The sequence below is a fragment of the Hyaena hyaena genome, unplaced genomic scaffold (genome assembly GCF_003009895.1).
Source record: "Hyaena hyaena isolate Hyena2069 unplaced genomic scaffold, ASM300989v1 scaffold_1006, whole genome shotgun sequence".
Taxonomy (NCBI): domain Eukaryota; kingdom Metazoa; phylum Chordata; class Mammalia; order Carnivora; family Hyaenidae; genus Hyaena; species Hyaena hyaena.
Window position 1 is genome coordinate 49,813 of NW_024081630.1, and position 21,734 is coordinate 71,546.

Consider the following 21,734-nt stretch of genomic DNA (forward strand, 5'->3'; position numbering starts at 1 on the left):
AATCTGACCTAAGATGACCAAAGTAAATGGAAAGATATACCATGCCATTGGTTGGAAGATTCAACATTGTTGTCATGTCATTTCTCCCCATGATAAAACACCTTTAAGAAATTATTAAACTTTGTTCATCCTGCACACCTGTGCTCACTCTTCTTTGTCCCCCTTCTTCCTCATCTCAAGCATCTCCAACCTTGCCAATTCAGCATGTGAAAAGCAGTTTTAGAGTACAGATTTTCAACAGAAAGGGAAAGCCTGAGTATTTTGCATTTTGTTTCAACTTTGAGTTAAATGGGCCAGAATTCATTTCTACATCTGGAGGAAGGCAAAGAGTAACTCTGAGATTTTATGTATGCATATGTGTACATGCCTATAATTAAGCTATGTACATATCTGAGTAATATCTGAGACATAAAAGATGTTCTCATTAATAAAATGTAAGCCAAACAGCCAGCAACAGCACTGGGAATGAAAGCATTCTGAGCAAATTATAAAAGTGTTGGGGTCTCTGAACTTCCCCCACAGCTCTCATCCTGGTGGGCTTTACTGTCCGGTCCCACTGGGTCAGGATGGCATTTCTGGCCCCCTCCCACTTTCCCGGTCCCATCAGTCGAAACTGGTATGGGCTGCAGGGGCCAAAGTACACCTCCAGGGCCAGCTGGGGGTCAGTCAGGAAGAGCCAGAGTATGTTAGGCTTGGCTCCTATAAAGGAGCCCAGCTCATCCATGTACGTGATGTAATCTGTCTGCAAAGTCTGGCTCTGGCCAAACCTGAGGAAAGAGAAGAACATATTGGAATGAGTGGCACAGTTGTAAACAAAGCATGCATTTCTTAATTTCTAGCTCAGAAAATAGCATTTTAGTTGGCACCCCCAGAATTATCCCATTCCTCCCTCTGCCCCCAACATTGAGTTTATCATTTGTCCTGTGGCGATAAATGAGTTGATTCGTTTTTTTCTTCTTCCTAATCTCTATCTAAATTTGATGTCATTTGGTCTTCTGCCTCTGGCCATGTGACCTGGAGTGAAAGGACCCCAGGATGTCAAGGTGACTGATTAACTTAGTTTATTCTTAACACATGGTTATTCTTTATACAACATTACTTGGGATCTGCCCTGATGTTAGATTTTTGGAGCGTGGCCTCATTTCCTTTTAGGAACCCTGAAGAGCAGGCTACCGTTTAAGAAATGAGGTGGACTTTGGGGCTTCTCCTTTTCCTCCTTCTTATTCCTATTAGCCTGTAATAAAAAGGCTGGTAAGTAGAGTGAGCTGCCTGAATTGTGAATAGGAGTGCCCATGTCACAGAGATGCCCTGTGAACTGGATGAGATATAGGGGAGATTTTGTTGAGCGAAGGTTCCACGTATTCTTTCCTCTAGGCCCTTTGCCAGCAACTACCTGGCAACACTCAGTGAAAGACGTGTTAGAGCTTGAAAGAAGAAAAAGTCTTCTTTAAAAAAAATTTTTTACTGTTTACTGTTTAATGTTTAATGTTTTTTAATGTTTAATGAGAGAGAGAGAGAGAGCGAGCATAATCAGTAGAGAAGCAGAGAGAGACGGAGATACAAAATCCAAAGCAGGCTCCACGCTCCAGGCTCTGGGCTGTCAGCACAGAACCTGATGTGGGGCTTGAACTCAACAATCCACAAGATCACGACCTGAGCTGCAGTCAGCCGCTTAACCAACTGAGCCACCCAGGTGCCCCAAGAAAGTATCTTCTTACACAGTCACCTATTCATCCAAATCATTATCTAATTATTCTTTTGACATATTTTAATGTAAAATTTGAACATAATTGATTTATATAAAATTAACTAACATAAGAAATACATTTAAATATGTGATGTCTAACCACTTAAATGACTTTCTACAAATCCCATTTATGGTGTACTTGAGAATGCATGTTTGGAGGAATCAGAAATGGATATTCTCAATTTTTTACTTTATTTTTATTTTTTTGAGAGAGAGAGGGCACACATAGGGAGGCACAGAGAGAGAGAGAGAGACAGAGAGAGAGAGAGAGGGAGGGAGACACAGAATTCGAAGCAGGCTCTAGGCTCTGAGCTGCCAGCACAGAGCCCAATGTGGGGCTTGAACCCAGGAACTGTGAGATCATGACCTGAGTCAAAGTCAGACGTCCAACTGACTCTCCAACTGACTGAGGCACCCAGGTGCTCCGAAATGAATATTCTTTTAGAAGAAAATACTAGGGCAGGTGAACTCAGTTTGGTTCATCATTTGGTTTTCTTATTACAGTGCTGCCACTGCTCAGTTCACAGCTAGTTAACTTGCTGGAAGACATGTGGCTGATGGGAAAGGGCTTCTTGGAGACATTTGAGATGGATAATATTTTGTCTAGGAGGCCTGTCCTCTGCATTGTGGGATGTTTAGCAGCATCCTCAGTTTCTACACATTAGATGCTAATAATTGTCCCCACTTGTGACAACCAAAAACGTCTCTGGACTTTGCCAAATGTTCACTGGGGGTCAAAATCACTCCCATGGGAGAAACTACTCTAGAGTTTAGTATGTTCTATCCTACAGGTGATGTGTGATACTATTATTTTCCTATCTAATACTGCTTGATCATAAGCAAATGTTCAAAAACATGAACTTTGGGGCCCTTGGGTCAGTAGATTAAGTGTCCAACTTTGGCTCAGGTCATGATCTTGCAGTTTGTGAGTTTGAGCCCTGCATCAGGCTCTGTGCTGAGAGCCCAGGCCTGGAGCCTGCTTCCGATTCTATATCTCCCTCTCTCTGCCCTATATCTCCCTCTCTCTGCCCTTCTCCCTCCCACTCATTCTCTCTCTCTCAAAAATAAACATTAATTTTTTTTAAAAAAGTGAACTTTACTAAAAATATTATAAACTATATCAACAGTTTTTATCCATATAAAGGCAAATCTTAGGATTTGTTTCATTAGCAAGTACAATCTTCTTACCATTTGAGTTTCTTCCCCATTTTCTCATCAATGTCATCTATCATTTCATTTGTAGTTGGCAAGGTGCATGAGTCTAGAAAAGAAATGGGGGAAAGAAGTATTGAAAATGAAAAAATCAGAAATATATAATGACACATGATTAAATTTTCTTAGTATTTATGAACGATATCCCTAAAAGATTTTGGATCAAGAGGAACTGCCTTTGGTATCTTTAGCAGACTAACAATTTACAGAAATAAAGACTTAAGAAGTCAATGAACCCCTGAATGAATAGCAAGGCTGGCTATAGTGAGACAGTGACAAAAGAGAAGTTTATAGATTCAAATCACCAATCTCATATTTCTGTGACATTATGGAGGACCTACTCCCCAACAGGCCTTAGATATACCTCATATATATTAATATCATAATAGTTTCTTCATATTTCTTATTTGCATCCTCTTATTAAGAATTTCCTCAAGAAGTAATCTGCACTCTAAGGTGTATGCCTATTAAAATGGAACAATGGGGGGCGCCTGGGTGGCTCAGTCGGTTGAGCATCCGAGTTCGGCTCAGGTCATGATCTCGGGGTTTGTGGGTTCGAGTCCCGCGTCAGGCTCTTTCTGCCATCAACACAGAGCCCTTTTCAGATCCTCTGTCTCCCTCGCTCTCTGCCCCTCCCCCGCCTCAGCTCTCACTCTCTCTCAACAATAAATAAACAACATTAAAAAAAAAAAAGATAAAATGGAACAATGGAAAGAAGCATGGTTTTCCAGCATTGGCCTGCGGCCATGGGGGATATTAGGAGGCATCAGAAAATTTTTAGTGCTTTGTACTATGTTATCAGTGGAGGGGTCATCTGATTGCTGACTCTAGCTCTTTTGCTCTTGTCACCATGGCAGAAAGCTATTATGACATTCACAGTGCATCAATACTTCCTAGTCATTGTTAGCCCCTTACCTAGCCTGGTAAGGTTGTGGTCAGATGTTTGCTTAGAATGTTTGTCTGCATTAATGTTGTGTCCCAAGTGCCAAGACAGAGCCTGGCCCATAGCAGTGCTCAATAAATATTTGCTGAATGAATGAATACCACCTTTTGTTTCACATAAATTTCTTGGCTTTAGGAACTATAGCCAATGTTTTTGTAAAACCACAGGTACTTGGCACTATTGTGCCTTTAAGAGGAAAACTCAATGGAAATATCTTACAGAGGAGCAAACTTGTAAAGGGTTTCATGACAGGGATGATTTCAATAATGATCCTTTGTCGTACATTTGAAATAGATGCTTATTTAACCACATTTTTAGAAAATATCCACTCTATGATTGTAACATTTTCTTCATTACCTCCGAATTTATTACCTAACTTTTTATGGACAGTATGTGAGATAAGGTATACCTATATTGGCCAAGGATTTTTGGATCCTTGAATAAAAAGACACTTTAGGTAATGATGATCTATATGACTGAAGTAAATTAAATCTATATATTTGAGATATTGCTTTTCTACATATAATCCTCGGGTTCTTGATTTCCTCACATAAGGACTTGTAGTACCTGGGGTCTGGAGTGGAGGGAGGAGAAGACAATTGTCGATAGAATAAGAGTGGCCTGCCATTGCTATTCTGACACAGTTTGACACCAATAGGGTCTCCAGTATGCCCACAACATCCACCAGGGAGCTTCTAACTTTCACAATGTATCATGACATTGCAGTTATCCACTGCTGTCTTTCTCTTGCTTTCAGCCTTGCAAAGTCCCTCCAATTTCCCTATGAGAAGTCTAAGCTCTTTAACAAACAGCTCCTAAAGCCATCTGAAATGTCTCCATTTCTTACCACTCCCTGCCTCTGTTTTATATTCCTGTGCAGAACACCCTAAAGCTTCCCCTATTTTAGCATCCCCCCTGGCTCTATTTTAGGCTATCTAAGGTCAAGGAGTGTGCTTTGTTCCCTTTATATCCCTAGCACCTAACACAGTACTTGGCATATAGTTGGTGCTCAATAAGTGTTCGGTGACTAAATGGATCAAAGACAGAATGGTTGACCTACCTGCAAACACTTTAGCAGCCCAGCGAGCCTGGAGGTCAGCAGTGGGGATGGCAGCCCCAAGGGACTGGACAAGGCCAATTACAGCCAAGGTTGGCTTCTCCATTAGTGGGGGGAAGATGCCTTTAAACAAGGTGACCTCGTTGTTTCTGCTTTTGATGATGGAGTCGTCAAGGAAGGGGTAGGCATAATCATAGCCTGTCGCAAAGATGATGTAGTCAACGGCCTCAAACATGGTCCCATCCTCAAACACAGCTGAGGTCTCTGTAAACTCTTTCACACTGGGCTTGATGGACACAGTACCGCATAGGATGCGGGATGGGAGCTCGTCGTTGAACACAGGCTCTTTTCTCAGAGGACTGTTCACAAACAAGAGACAAAGCCTTTTGCTGTAATGCACCAATTGCAAGAACTATCTGCAACAGTCCACAGCACTGGAACCACATTTGAGGAGTTAAACATTAGCATGAGGACCTCTGAGCTCTTTTGTGTAACTTTTTTTCCTATTGCCTGCAAAAATCCTTAAGAACTTCTGTCTGAGCGGCCTCTTTTGGTCCTTTGACACTTGAAGACTCCCTTAGGGTACTTATATACGATTTGGAGATTTACCAAATAGATGAGAATAAAACTAATTCTTAGACATAATCAGTGGTTAAGAATGCAGAGTCTGGGCGGCACCTGGGTAGGCTCAGTCAGTTAGGTGTCTGACTTCAGCTCAGGTCATGATCTCGCAGTTCATGAGTTAGAGCCCTGTGTCAGGCTCTGTGCTGACAGTTTGGAGCCTGGAGCCTGCTTTGGGTTCTGTGTCTCCTTCTCTCTCTGTCCCTCCCCTGCTCACACTCTGTCTCTCTCAATAATAAAGATAAAAAGAGTATAATAGAAAAAATTTTTTTAAGAAGAATACATACTCTGAAACCAGGTGGCTCAAGTTTATAACCTATTTCCATCTCTCACTAGTGACTACTTCTCTGTATTTATTTCCTTATGTGTAAAATGGGGATAGTGGTAAGATCTACCTCATACAGTTAGAATTAAATGAACAATTACCTGTAAAGCACTTAAAACAGTGCCTCTGTCTCATGCAAGCATCATTATTATAAATGAACTATTATTTTAAATAAGGTCTTTCTTTGATTTGAGAAAGTCAAACTGGCTGTAGTGAGCTGTTTTATTGCCATGTGTGGCTTCCTTTCCTCTGCTGTGGTCATAAAAGAGAGTGTAATGACTTTGAAACTGCACTTTTGTTGCCAAAATCCTGGGAATGATGCACTTTGTGATGACCTTCTTCATTTTGACTCAAGTTTCCTTTCAGGGATTTTGGAATTTACACCAAGTATCTCAAACACTCAGAAAGTTTTGAGGCACCTGGCTGGCTCAGTCAGTTAGGGGTCTGACTTCTCACGGTTCATGAGTTCAACCCTGCAGCGGGCTCTGTGCTGACAGGTCAGAGCCTGGAGCCTGCTTCGGATTCTGTGTCTCCCTCTCTCTCTGCCCCTCTCCTGCTCACACTTTGCCTCTCTCTCTCTCTCAAAAATAAATAAACATTAAAATTTTTTTAAATAAAAAAAAGAAACGTGTCTGTATACTTTCACACCTTTCCTCTACCTCTATAATTCCAGAACCTTGTCTTTCACCTTAGAAGTGACAAAAAGTAGATCTCAGTAAAACTTGTTTTTTCCCCCTTTCCCTCACCCAAGGGAGGCACGAGAAGGTGTCATCAATACCTTAGGGTACTCGAAAACCTTTCTAAGAGGGACCTTCAATCTTAGAATGAATAAATTTCCAAACCTATGTTTCATTGTCTAAAGGGAAAAGTCAGAATATGATTTGCATAAGTTATTCTGAGAAGATAAAAAGTCTTACAGCTCAGGCTTTGAAGTTTCTATTACATTAAACATAATTTTAAATGCATGAAATCAACATGTTTTGTTTGTTTGTTTGTTTTATCTTTAAGGATATAGTAGTCTGCCAGACTAGGTAGGATAAATGCTGTGAAGTGAGGGTCTGACTCTATCCCAATTTACTGTTTCCTCTTACTTTTTTTTTTTTTTTACCTGATTTTCTAACACAATGAAACCTTTTTTCGAAACATTTTTAAACATTTGAAGATTTTATTTTCAAGTAGTCTCTACACCCAACATGGGGCTTGAACTCACAACCCCAAGATCAAGATCATGCTCCACTGACTGAACCAGCCAGGTGTCCCCCACAATGAAACATTTTTGCTAGTGTGGGCCAACATGAAATTTCTTAGTGAGTCCTTTCTTTTCTTAGCCACTTTAATCTGAAGCAGGCTCCAAGCTCCGAGCTGTCAGCACAGAGCCCAACATGGGGCTTGAACTCACAACCTGTGAGATCATGACGTGGGCTGAAGTCAGACGCCCCAATGTTTTACTATTGATATACTGATTCTTTTGCCTAGAATGCCTTTCTCATTAGTAGGCATTAGGCTCTGTCTCTACAAAAAAATAAGTAAACAAAATCTTATTAATTTTATAGGCTATATCAGTTTTGTGAATCTCCATTGGTTTCCATGTTCCATGCCTCCTGAATGTCCTGCTAACATGCCAATATTTCCATGGTGGAGGAGGTGTGTACTTTCATTTTGAGATTTCCTACTTTCTGAGATATGTTGATTAATACCCCTTTGTTAATTGCTCCTTACAAGCATAATAGAATATCTGAGACTAATGAGAACCAATATTTGTAAAACTTTACAGTTTACAAAATGCTTTACATATTTTTATCTTACTGCATACCACTATTGTCTTGAGGAAGAGGAAGAGGTATTATAATTGTTATCCCATTCACCCATAAGCATGGACGAGGTATTCCTTAAACAAAACAAAACAAAACAATTCATGAGATGGATTAGCCCTCAGAATTCTATGCATTAGCTTGTAGCTACCGTAAATGAATTTCACATGTCAGGAGGATCTAGTGTCCCGTCTCTTTGGCCTTTTGTGTTCTCCCATATTCCTTTCCCCACTAGAGACATTTCAATAAGATTTCAACCTATTCATGCTCTCTGGGTATATTGTGTCACTCATGCAGTCCTCAGTTTAATCTCAACAACCTCAGCGAGACAGCTAAAGTAAGATCTAGAGAGAAAGAATTCAACTTAAGCTAGTGCCCTGCTTTTTTGATTGATAAAATATGTGTTACTTATAGTACCCATTTAAAGGCATCAGGCCGTAGTTCTCATGCTTAAACCATGTGTTCATCTTCTTCACATATAACCAGTCAGAGACAAACGAAGGAAGGGCATTCCGGAGAAATGATGCAAAGCGGGTAACATATACCATGTCCCAAGGATAGCCATTATCCCAAACTCGGCTCATGACCCAGGAACCACTTCTGGTGCTGATAATGACCTGGTAGGGAAGGCAACATAGACTTCAATATCACACTGTAAAGAACAAGCAGATATGACATAATGATCTTGTTTTATGGATATCTTCATGCATTCCCCTCAATATCCAGGCAGAAGCATTTTAATTTTTTAAAATATTTTTTGGGGCACCTGGATGGCTTAGTCTGTTAGGCATCCAACTTTGGCTCAGGTCACGATCTCACAGTTTGTGGGTTCCAGTGCTGTGTCGGGCTCTGTGCTGACAACTCAGAGCCTGGAGCCTGCTTCAGATTCTGTGTCTCCTTCTTTCTCTCTGCCCCTCCCTGACTTGTGCCTTCTCTCTCTCTCAAAAATTAAACATTTAAAAATATAAATATTTAAATATATATACATACATATATGTATATACATATATATATACATACATATATATATATATATACATATATGTATATAACATATATATATATATATATAGAGAGAGAGAGAGACAGGGATAGAGAGAGACAGACAGAGGGAGGACACACAGAGTAGGGATGAGGTGGGGGCGGGGGGAGAATCCCAAGCAGTCTCTGCACTGTCACTATGGAGCCCAGCCCTATGAACCTTAAGGTCATGACCTGAGCTGAAACCAAGAGTCAGCTGCTTAACTGGCTGAGACAGTCAGGCACTCCTGGCAGAGGCAATTTAAGAGAGTGGCTCAGGATGAATCGCCTATGATTGAAACTAGTTAGAGGCGGAACTACTCTGTCTCTCCACCCCAGAGGGCTAGTGCAGTTGTTGAAATAATGAGAACCTGACATCTTGGAACAAGAGGGCTGTGTATTCAGTTGTGACAGGTTTAATCTTCACAGACTCACAGACATAGATGATAGGCCTGGTGGGAACCAGCCAATCTGGGGCTTCAGTGGTGGTGGGTGGGGTAGTTACTGGGATGGTTGGGAGAAATATAGCTAAATCTCTACCCGAAATTAGTCTGAGGAGATATCAAGAAGTTAATTCTGTTCTCTGTCTGAAGTTTCCTCTTCCAGTCCTTCTTCTATACCCACTCCATGACCTCGTCTGGGCACCCAGACCATGGCAGCTGTCTCAGCCCTGAGAGCTATTGTATCTTATGCCACTTTTGTGATAACCTGAGGGAAATTGACATCAAAAATTTAATTAGGTTTTATTGACATCCATTTAAGAATTTGTTTATTGAGGACCTATTTCCTTAAAAATAGGTTAAGTACTTGAAGGTCTATTGGTCATGGGTGATTCAGCATAGAGTCCTCTGGGAAGACTCCCTTGACTTCATCCAGGCTAAGTTAGGTTCTCTTTTCACACTGCAGCCACACCTAATGTCACGGAAGTCTTACTACCTCCTTTCATGAAGGTCTGCATACCTGTCATCCCGCCTCTACCCACTGACCACTCCTGGAAGTCAAGAAGTAGTTTGACCCATTTCTGTGTTTATTTCTAGCCTGACATAGTTCTGACATATAACATGTGCCCAATGTTTGTTGAGCACTGGCTGTTGAATGGATAGATGACAGTGAGAATGAAATCTTCCATATCTTTCAGACCTTCAGAATGATAAGCACAACACCTTCTGCATGGTAGGTGACAAGAACTAGTGGGAAATAAATAAAGGTAGACCCTGACTAGTAACCACTCCAGTTTGCTTGGAGTTGATCAGAACATAAAATTAAAACAAAAAATGCACTCTTACATGTACATGTACATGTATACACATGTACACTTACCTCTGGTTCTGGCAGAATGCACTTCCTTACTAGGCCCTTCCTTACTAGGGGCCATGTTACCTGCTTTACAGGAAGAATGTCTCTAGTACTAGATTCAATGGGCATATGCCATATGTGGGTCCCTTGTAGTATGACATGGTGAGCATAAGCCTCGGTGCCTAAGCTGTTGATTTAATAGCACAGCTGTACCCTACATTTGTTTCCTGACTGTACCTGTGTAGCCAGCCGACTGAGCTCAACAGCAATGTCAGATCCTGAGTTCCCCAGGCCGATCACAAGGACCCTCTTCCCCTTGAAGGCATCTGGGTGTTTATAGTCCCTGCTGTGGAGATAGTGTCCTTGAAACTGATGTAGGCCTAAGTGGAACATGAGAAATGATTTGAACTGATTTTCAGAAAACAATAAAGACTCAAGTGTTTTCTTTTTTCTTTTTACCTCCTGTTATCCGTCTTGATTTTTTTTATTGTTAACATAACTTTATTTGTACTGGTATAATGGTAAGATTTTGGATTTAAAAAATGTATGTGTGTATGTAAATACATACATGTAGATAGGTGCATATGCATATATATGTTTATAATATATAGTTAAAGATACAGTTGTACATATGCACACATGTGCATGTACATACTTAACAGTACACACTTACACTATACATACTCATAGATGCATGTGTGTATAGGTATGTACATGTTTTGTGGTTGATTTATTTTAGAAATATCTGTATTGTGTATAAACTATTTGTAAAAAAAAAATCCAAAAAACAAAAAATACTATCCGTCTTGATTTTTAAAAAAAGTTTCCTAGTTGAAATGCATTTATCCTTTTTGACACTAAACCCCCAAATAAATACTTATTGTGCCTTAAAAAAACTTATGCTATGGGAATTTATATTTTGATAATAATTATAACTAATATTTATTGAGTGCTTACTGTGGGCTAGGATTTATATGTTTAAGAATTTAATCTTGATAACATCTCTGAATGGCAGATATTTTTATCTTTTAAAAGATAAGGAAATTGACACAAAGAAGTTAAGTAACTTGTCCAAGATCACATGATAAGGAACTAGTGGAATAAGAGGTTGAGCCCAAGTATATTTCTAACCTTAAATATTCTGTCTCTTAAGCTTCATGCTTTCCATCTTCTATTCTCCCTGAATCTTTACTTATCTATGTGTTTATTTATAAATATTTTTTAGGTTTTATTTTTAAGCAATCTCTACACCCAATGTGGGCCTTGAATCCACAGCCCCAAGATCAAGAGTTGCGCACTCCACTGACTGAGCTAGCCAGGTGCCTCTGAATCTCTACTCTTTTAATTATATTGGGCTGTGAATATCATACCTTGAGATTAGAACTCTAATATTTTAGAGTGGAAGTTTGTTCCTATTGCAAAGGAAGGAGAAAGGAAGTTTACAAGTGTATTATATTTATTTGATGTTTGGCGCTTTTGCATAGCAATGGAGTGTGCTACACACACACACACAAACACACACACACACACTAACTCACTCACTCACTGAAATTTCTAAAGTTACTTTACAAAATGTGGATATACATGGCATTTAAAACCCCTTCTTTTATAAAGACGCATATCTTCATGTGATCTGTGATCTGCAGCTCCTTGATTCTTTCAGCATAAAGGTTCAGGAGAACAATTATATCTATATTTATCATCAGACTTAAAAATTTTGTTTTGAAATCTTTGGAACCTTAAGAATAATCATTATGTACAATCTATAGAAAGATCTAGTTCATCCCTTGGTGCTGGTGTATAAGCCCCCAGACTATTATAAATTTTCCATACTTACCAGGAAAAGAATCAGTTGGTAGATTAGGGTATACATGATGTCCTGAACAAATCATTACAGCATCAAAAATAGTAGATTCCTGTTTCCCATCCTTTTCTGAAACAACTTCCCATTGTCCAGTGACTAAGAAGCTGGGACACTTCTTTATATTAGAAACCAGAGTCTTAAAGAAAACCAGAAAGAAATTCCTTCTATTTTACAATTCTATGGGTTTTAATTTTCTTGCAGTGTTTCTGCAGAGGAAATAATTGTTATGAGCTTGCTTGATCGTTGAGAAATATAGGGAAGATGTTAAAACAAGGAGTCACAGTGAATCTTCAGGTCTTTCGAGGAAAATTACTCACTGGGGCTTATTTACTTTTTTGACATCTAGTTAGTAGATTTGGGGTAAATGATACCAAATCTTGTGAAAGATGTCATGTCATATCCTTACTGCCATCCTCTACTGAAATTCATGGCCTCTGTCTCTTTGACCTCATTTTCTATCAATGCCATAAATGTGGAATATCTCAGGGTTCAATCCTTATTTCTCTGTGATGATGTACACTCTCCCTTGGAAATATTAGCCACTTCCTTAGTCTATTTCATTTAAATAATGTGAAATGAAATTAAATATAATAAATAAATAAAATAATCATAAATAAGTGAAATTATATTAAATATAATTCCAATTCATGATTTGGTTGATTATTTTTCTCACTACATATATGTGCTTTGGATTTCACAGTAATGAATTGTGGTTAAGAGCCATGAGAAAATGTAAACTATTATTGTTATTGTCAGTGAGTGCATCTTTGCCTTAACTGCTATGTATCCTAATCTAAGGAACTAAGAGGGTGAAGGATGAGGGCAATGACTATATTAATCATTCATTTCTTACTTTCTTTATAATGGCAGAGCTTCTGATAAATGGCATGTTTTCTAAACTACAGCTCATTGGCATTGAACCCACAGAAGTCTTAAATATGGACTAGAGAATTTGGGATTGTTTCTAAAACAGGACAATGTACGAGGGTGGAATGTACACTATGGTAGTATAGGCTTCTCCGGTATTGCGATGGTATTCTAAAAGTTCTCCGACACTAGTGGAGGACAATTTTTAGCGGGGGGGAAAGCACAGTGCATGAATACTTTATAATCCAAACCAACATTTGATTGGTGAGCTATCCAAACATGTGACTCTGATTTCTATAACAGAATGCTATATCCTTGCTTCCCACAACCCTCCCCCCACCCTGATAAACATACTGGGATCAACAGCACAAGGTATAAGACTCTTACCTCAAACTGTATATATCTTAAAAGATTCTTCTTTTGAGCAAATGTCTTTATATATTCCTGGAGTTTGCTGTGGTGCATGTAGTTAGGGTAATCATCAGGATACGGGAAGTCTGGAAAGCACATCATCTCTTTGGAAGAGTTGGTGAATACAGACTGGTAAATGCTTGCCCTGCCTTCTTCTGCATGGTCCTATGAAAATGAATAAAGCTTAAAAGGGGGGGCCAAGGATGACATTCCCCTCAATGAAAGTTCAAGTTTTGGTCGACTGAAACCTTTTTTTTAATAATATATTTTTAAAAATACTTATTATTTATTTTTGAGAGAGCGAGAGAGAGACAGAGCATGAGCAGGGAAGGGGCAGAGAGAGGGCGACACAGAATTGGAAGTAGGCTCCAGGCTTCGAGCTGTCAGCACAGAGCCCAATGCCGGGCTCGAACCCACAGACCATGAGATCATGACCTGAGCTGAAGTTGGGGGCTTAACCGACTGAGCTACCCACGCGTCCTTCAACTGAAACCTTTTTAATGTGTATAAAAAAGACATGAAAACAATTGATAGTTCTCTGTGAGATGCAGCAAAGAAAGCCTTTAACATAGCATCTGGCAGAGCTGGGTCCCTATACCTTTGTTCTCTTACTCAAATTTGCCCCCATGTTATGTCTGTATTTATAGTCCCGTAGAGGTTTCTTCCTTTTTCCAATCACAGTACTGGTTCTGATATTATGGTCATGTTAAAAGAACACAATGAAATGATCCAAAGGAGGGTGCAGGTTTTAATCTATTTGATCGGCTATTTGATTTGAATACATTGCTAGCAACAGAACCTTCTCCTGAAGTGGAGGGTTTATTCATTTGGCATAATCAGAATCAGCTGAAGGACCCCTTAGATTCCTGGGTGCTACCTGGTTCTCCCCTACCCCCAGGATTTCTGATTCAGTGTGTCTGGGGTGGGGCCTGAGAAACTGCATTTCTGATAGACGATGCTGATGTTGCTGGTCTGGGAACTGAACTTTGAGAACCACTGTTCTCTTGTAAATGAACTCTGTGCTGGAGGAGCCTCTTAATCATTAGTTAGTGGTATTTACTCCTCACCAAAGAGACACAGGAAACCAGGAGCCTCAGAACTTGTATTAAATCTTGCCACTTCATTATGAAGCCACTGTGTGATTGAAAAATGGCTTCTTTTTGAGAAGTAGTTGGAGGCTAAATGGAAAACAAACATTTCCTCTCTGTTGTAAGGGCAGGATAAAAATTCACACAACGTTCTGCCTTGAAAGTACATTAAAAAGCTGTCAGCCTTCACTTCTCCAAATCCAAAGGAACCTTTGCAAAATGTGAAAAAGAGCTGGAATGACATGTTCCTGCTGGATTCAGGACATCTATCTCCCTCCAGCCCCAAACCAACCTCTGGAAGATACAGACCAAAAGTGTGGGAGTGTATTGAGAGGCTTGCGTCTGGGCCTGGGGTGGGGGTGGGGACGGGGGCTGCCTGAGGTCCCCTGTTTGGCTTCTGGTTGAGAGGAAAACTTCCTCTATTCACAGTTGCTGTGTTTCTCATCAATAGCCAGGCTCAGAGATTTTAACTTTCTTAAGTTTCGCTTCGAAATTTCTGCTAAGATCAGAAAAAGGGTGACAGCTCTTGCCTGGCAGATTTTCAGGTTTGAGTCTTTCCTGTTCACCCACAGACATACCTTTCTTTGGTTGGTGGTTGTGAGAAGGAGAAGTAGGCAGGAAGTTTCTAAACTGCGTATTGAAGGGAAGGAAGGCTGGGCTTGAGACAGGGGACTGGTTAAAAAAAAAAAGTAAGACTTGGGGTGCCTGGGTGGCTCAGTCAGTTAAGCGTCCGATTTCAGCTCAGGTCATGATCTCACGATTTGTGGGTTCGAGCCCCGCGTTGGGCTCTGTGCTGACAGCTAGCTCAGAGCCTGGAGCCTGTTCCAGATTCTGTGTCTCTTCTCTCTCTGACCCTCCCCTGCTCATGCTGTCTCTCTCTCTCTCAGACATAAATAAAACATTAAAATTAAAAAAAAAAAAGTAAGACTCTGCTCTGGGAAACAGAGTCTTAAAGATCTGTTTATTTAAGGTCTTATCTTATCCAAATAAGACCTTGGATTTCTGCCCTTTCACCTCCTGACCCCAGCCAATCATAACAGAAGAGAATACTATGTAACCTACAGCTCCTTGGAATTTACTCTGAAAAGCTTTTCTACAAACAAAGGAAAACACATGTGTTACATAACAACAGTTACTCCAGAGAACTGGTATTTCAGCATGTGGTGTGGTTTGAATGGGTGAGGAGGAAGTTAAGCTGAGACTGACTCTGGCTGAGAGGGCTTGCCCTAGACCCAGAGATCCAAGCAGCTGCAGTCACGTTGTCACGGCCTGTTGTTGGGTTATAACTATGTTCAAGTCTAATCTCTCCTGCTAGAACATAACCAACCGGAGGGCAAGGTCAGAGGATAGACCTTTAAAGAATGTTGTATGTACATGTCAAGCAGTCTGCCTTGATCTTCTTCCAGATGCCATCTCTGTCTGTGAATCTCATTTCTGCTTGTTTATGGATACCTCAAGGTCCAGCTCCAAAGTTGCCCCTTTCACCATGCCTTTCCTTGTCTCTCTCTCTCACCAACCTGAAGTCATCCCTACCTCTACCAAGCTCCGATTGTTTTTACTGCCCTAATAACATATTCACAGTCATTCTGAGGCTTGCTTTCTCTGACTTTAAAATGCTGGCTGCCTGCGGTATCTCTTATCTGCACCTATACCTAACATTGTACACTATCCATAGTGTACTCTGAATGTATTTGTTGAATAAATAAATGGATGAATGAAATGAAAGTCCAAGGAGTTCTGGTTCCATTGTTTTCCCCTTTTGTAATCAAAGTAACACCCACCTATTATACAATGGCTTGTTGAACAACCAACCTGTTATGACCCCAGCAGTGAAATCTTTTGAGGACACAAGGCCTTAATATTGGAGTATATGAAACTTAAAACATGGTCACATTCAGCCTGCTAGTGTTTAACTCTCACTTGGTTTCCATTTTTCAGAAAGAACACACAGTGAAAAGTTCAGAATTATCAGGTTTCTTTCTTCCAAAATACCTTCTGCCTAACAGGGCTTGTAGGATAAAAGCTTATGTAACACATTTTTCAAAAACCCCTTGCTAAGCATTGTACCAGGCAGATTTCCTTAGAAAAGAAGAAAAGGGTTCACCTTTTGGCTATTAGGTGAATGGTGTGGATATAATGTCTTCATGCCAAGTGTGTATCACCTACATCCAATCACAGTGGCTGAGAAATTCAGGACAGAAAGGATAGAAGTTTCCCCAACCTGTCTTTCAAAATTAGAGTATTTTAATGTATTTCTATGTATTTATATCCCCACAGGGTCTTTGAGTACAATTCTTATAACCAGTGAGCTTATGGAAGAGGGATATCTGTCTTGTGGATAACCCAGAGATTGACTTTGCATTTTACTCATCTTTTTATCTATTGCTTCCTTAAACAGATGTTGCAATCTGGCTGCTCTGGTTAACTTACAGATCCTTGGCCATGCCATGTTCACTGCGTCCTTTGTGCCTTTCACACTGGTCACTTCTCCTTTGTGCCTTTCATGCTGGTCACTCTCCCACTGGGTATTGGCATACTGTTGGTGATCACACATCCATGGGGTGCCATTCACAGACTACAGTGGGAATGGCACTCTCTGGCGTTGTGTCAGTTAGTGGTCCTCTACGTGCCTTGTTTGAGAACGTCCTTCAGGTCTCAGCCAAGTACTCTCCCTGCCAGATGTGTCCTCTGACCTGCGAACATTTCAGTAGCTGCCCCCCACCACTCCGTCTTCTAAATCTCAACACAGTTGTTCATTAAGTTGACAATCACCAAAGTCTGTCTCATTGTTGGAAAGTGTTATAATCTCTTCTTTGAAATTTCATAGAGCCAGATATATTTTGGAATTTGTAGATTTTTGGATTTTTCTCCATAACACTTCTAGTGACAACTGAGACAGCACCCTATTTCTGCAGTGAAACACAAAGTGGGACAAATAAAAATTATAACTAGCCCAGTGTCAATTCAGCTTATGTTTTCTGATCATATGACTTCAGGAAAGGTTTTGCCATCAAATGAATTTGTGCCCATCTCTCTATTAAAGGATTGTGGAACTGTATTATGGTTTGTTTCACCAAATGGATTGGAAACCATTTATGTAAAGTAATTATGTCATGCACTTGTCATCCCAGTACGTAGCACAAAACTCTGCCAAAATAGATATTCAAGCAGCATTTAACTGTTGCTAATGAATCATAGAGAACAATTTCATGATTTAGGCTAAGCTGGTCACATCTCCCTGAGCAAATGTAAATAAAGATAATTGAATCCTTAAGAAAATAACTTTTGGGCCACCTAAGTGGCTCAGTCTAAGCACCTAACTCGATTTTGGCTCAGGTCATGATGTCACGGTTCCTGTGGTCGAGCCCCACATTGAGCTCTGCCCTGATGGTGTGGAGCCTGCTTGGGATTCTCTATCTCCCTCTCTTTCTGCACCCACCCTCTCAAAATCAAATAAACATCTTTTTTTTTTTAAAAAAACCTCTTGATTATTTCCTAATGGAGATGATCTTATATCTCATATAATACTTTCAGGATTATAGGACCCCCCAAAATTAAAAAAAAGAAGGCTCTTGAGATGAATACAAAGATGTCCAAAGTTAGCACTGGTATATTCTGTTGGTGCAGGTTGGGCAAGCACTGAGACCAAGATGGAATTTGGCTATAAGCTGAATGGTGTGAATATAATGTGTTCATGCCAAACACATTATGTGTATCATCTACATCCAATCACAATGGCTGGGAAATTTAGGACAGAAAGGATTGAAGTGTCCCAATGTAATTTTCAAAATTTAAACATGTTTTTTATAATGAATATTTCCTAATTATATCATTTGTCCAACATTGAAACTGAATGGCAAAGACAAGCATTTTCTCTCTAGTTTTTGAGTTGGTTGGAATATTCAATTAACCACACACACCACACACACAGTAATTGTTTATCATAACTTACAGGCTTTTCCCAGTAGACATGAGGTAATTATAGAATCACATCTGAATAGAACTGATCAGATTCGATTTGCAGAGGAATCCATCTCCCTTCTGTTGACATTCCAGTGATACCCCACTCACCAAGAATTTCCACAGGCCTCCAATATCATTGCTCCTCTCAAAGCAGGTGGGCTCCAACCCCTCTTCCAGGCAGCACCGGATGGAGGCCAAGCCACTGACACCAGCTCCAACAATGGCCACTCTCTTCCCCATGGTCACCAGGAGGAGGGTCTGGAGATAGCTTCGTCAGAAGAGTGTCCCTGAATACTTAGAATTTTTCAGTAGGAAGAACCAGCCAAGGTTTATGGGTCAGGATCCTCACCTTAATACGAGAAGACATAGATGCACATTAACAATTTATGCTCATTATTTTTTATCCCTTGTGCTATAGTACAATACTAAATCTGGTTTCTTCTCCTGATTATTCAAGATGCCCAAAATAATAGAGTCAACGAGTACAGGAAGGACCTTGAAGTTCATCAATCTAATGCTCTTATTTACAAATGCAGCAATAGTCCCTCTGAGAAGATTATAAATTGCTTCTTTGATGTCTCACAGCTAACAAGTAAAGGAGTTGGAACCAGAACTCAAGACTTTTGCATGAAATCTGCTGTTCTAAATCACCCCTACTCACTTTGAATGCTTGGTTCTAAGGAGTCTTAGTCTTAATGCACGGCTTTCCTTTCTCCAGTGAACCAGCAGATCTTTAAATGTAGAAGAAAATGGCTTTTAACAATGTCTTTTGATGTAAAAATCAAGGAAGGGGGAGGAGTTATTAGTCTTAAAGTAAAAATTCTTTTTTTTTTTCAATTTTTCATGACGTAGAACCCTGGTAAAGAGGAGGACTGAGTGTGGTAGAGATAGCAGAATGGGGGAGAGGATGGGGGCAGAGGAAGAAAGCGATGGGTGAAGGGCAAGAATGAGGTCCCTGGCCCAGGTTCCAAAAAATAAAATAGTAACTGATATTGCCATGAAGGCTGTAAGGTGAAACCTCTGGAAGATTAAAGGAACAATGGTTCTTTTATTTATTTTTGTTTTGGAACTTCAGAATATAGAAACAAATACTATGCACCTGGACTATTTGTTATGCCAAAAGTGAAAACAAAAACCCTTAAAGTTTTGAAACTTAGGAGGGTGTGATTTGAGAGAGCTGAGCTAACCCTTGTGGATTATGAGTTTGTAAAAACTAGTGAACTCAAAGACGGAATTGTGAAGTTACTGAGTCTTGTCTCTGACTCTTTCTCACTTCCTCCCACCTTTCCTGCTTCTATTCCCCTCCTCCTCCCCCTTCTTCTTTCCCATCTTCCCTTCCTTTTTTCTGAGTGCCTACCATATATCCTGTGCCATAGTAGTCTCTTGGGGATTCAAAGGTGAAAAGATCCAATGCTTTCCATCTGTAAGTGTATAGTCTAATGACGAGATGATCCATCGATGTCACCACAGAAGTTTGATTCAGTGAGTGCCAGCCCTCAGGCAGGAACATTTAAGTCCATCTGAGAGAAAAGTAAGAGAGGATTCAAGAGGAATGGAGCCAAAAGCTGAGTGTTGAAGAAAAAAGAGATGCCTGCCAGGTAGTCAATGAGCAAAGAATACATGACAGTCATGGAGAAAAATATGTGCAAATGCACAGAAAAGAGGACTTGAGTGAGAAAGTTACAATTAGTTCAATGTTGCTGAGCAGAGGTGATGGGGATAGCAGAAGGTATAGTCAACATTCAGGGCCCAGATTATGAAGGACATTAAAATGCTACACTCAAGGGTTTGGATATCATCCTCTAGGTTATGGTGATCTATTCAAGAATTCTGAACAAGGAAGTGACAGGTAAGAAAAGATCAGATTCATGTGGAAGCTAGACAGATTATCTAGGCAGATAGCTGGATTCATATGGACAGTGGCTAGAATCAGGGATGCCAGGATGTAATTTCAATAGTCTAGAACAGAGATGCTGGGGGGCTAAAGTAGAGAAGCATCAAGGGAATGGAGAATAGAGAGACATAAGAGATATATAGGAAATAGATGTTCAGGAACTTGTTGGCTGATTATAGACTTGATGTCTCAAAGAAGGTCCTTCCATCTTTGAGATTTTATATTGTGATTTGTATGCATATCACTCTTGATTTAGTACAGAAAGCAGTAGCCGTTCTATTTCACAAAGAAATGGACTTAATACAGGAATTTGGTGTGTGTAATAGAGGGAAGGACTGGAGAATCAAAAACCAGGGGTCTGCCTGCCATAGGCCTTGTAAGGTCACACCCCTAGAGTTACCATCCAATGGGCAGGAACCGCTGCTGTCATCACAGACACTTCCAGAGGGTGGGATGTGGAGTTTGGCTGATGTAAACACACCTATTGGAACATGTTTATGGATTAACATAGTTGCCAAAATTCAGCCTCTGCTTCCCTTTGCCTTCCAAGCCCAGTGCCTTCCAAACCCAGATATCTAAATCACTGAAAAAAACCTAAATTACATTCAAGCCCTAACTACAAGGAGGTCTTAGAAATGTAGTTTTTAGCTTCCAGTCCTTGTGATGTAGGAGGGGGCCCAAGGGGGGAGAGACGATATGCCAAGAGTCCCTAGGCAGCATCTAGCACCATGAGTTACATGGTATTAAGTGGAAGCCATTCTTGGATTTTTAGCCTAGCACATTCATATTTTTCTCTGATAGTGATACAGTAAACACTCAGTGATTTACCCTTTGGGTTGTATATTTTCTGATAATTCTTACAGGACTTCAGATCTCTCCACTGTAAAATGAGCTAATTGACCTAGGTAATTACTAAAGTCCTTTCAACATTCCATGAACCTCTTCACTTACTGAGTAAGTTTAAGCAACTCTTTTCAAAAGTAGAAAATGTAAGCCAACGATGACACAAGTGCATTTAAATTGCTTAAGAGGATCTTTCTTGTTCTATGTATCCCACTGTCAATAAGTTGATTTAATTTGCTGCTGGGACCCACTTGTTCAATGGGGAGGTATCAGCTCATAGAACTAAGAATTGAAGAGAGTCAAGAACATGGAGCATGAGAGAGAGTCTTTTGGGGTAGATTTCTTTGGAAAGAGCTGTTGGTGTGTTGTGTGTGTAACTTTCCCATCAAACAAATGAAATCAAAAGACCTGGTTCTTGAGACAAGTGTAAGGGGAGAGGCTCAGTCCCACTACTTGGGGAACAGTTGGGAGCTCTGTGGAATTTTTGTCTACCTGACCTTTCCTGGGGAATCTAGAGGATGGAGTTTGGGCTGGATAACTGTGAAGGGGAGTTGTGTTTATGTTGTGTTTGGCCAGCACTCCCAGAGTTTGTTGAGGCAAAGCATGTGTTAGGGTTTCCTGAGGGCCAGATGTGAGCCACTGAAAGAGAACTAATATGGGACCATAGTAGGTCCAGTCTAATAGGGCTGTGGATGTGTCTGCCAAAATAGGGTTCATTCTTCTGGGTCTAGAGAACTACTGGGGAGGTCCCCATTGTTTTGGGGCCCCTGAA

General features: G+C 40.3%; 1 protein-coding gene across 2 annotated transcripts; it reads right to left on the reverse strand.

Moving 5' to 3' along the window:
- Nucleotides 1-424: 424 nt before the first annotated feature.
- On the reverse strand, nt 425-18,465 carry LOC120223512 (putative dimethylaniline monooxygenase [N-oxide-forming] 6). Of its 2 annotated transcripts, none has more exons than XM_039221687.1 (8): nt 18,334-18,465; nt 13,151-13,339; nt 11,870-12,032; nt 10,270-10,412; nt 8,134-8,333; nt 4,963-5,318; nt 2,936-3,008; nt 425-767 (listed from the first exon to the last, which is right to left on the reverse strand). In XM_039221687.1, the coding sequence occupies exons 1-8, from the start codon at nt 18,463-18,465 to the stop codon at nt 425-427; spliced, it is 1,599 nt and encodes a 532-aa protein (XP_039077618.1). The 2 variants fall into 2 exon arrangements, with proteins under 2 accessions (XP_039077618.1, XP_039077617.1); XM_039221686.1 differs by having other exon boundaries at nt 425-788.
- Nucleotides 18,466-21,734: the final 3,269 nt, after the last annotated feature.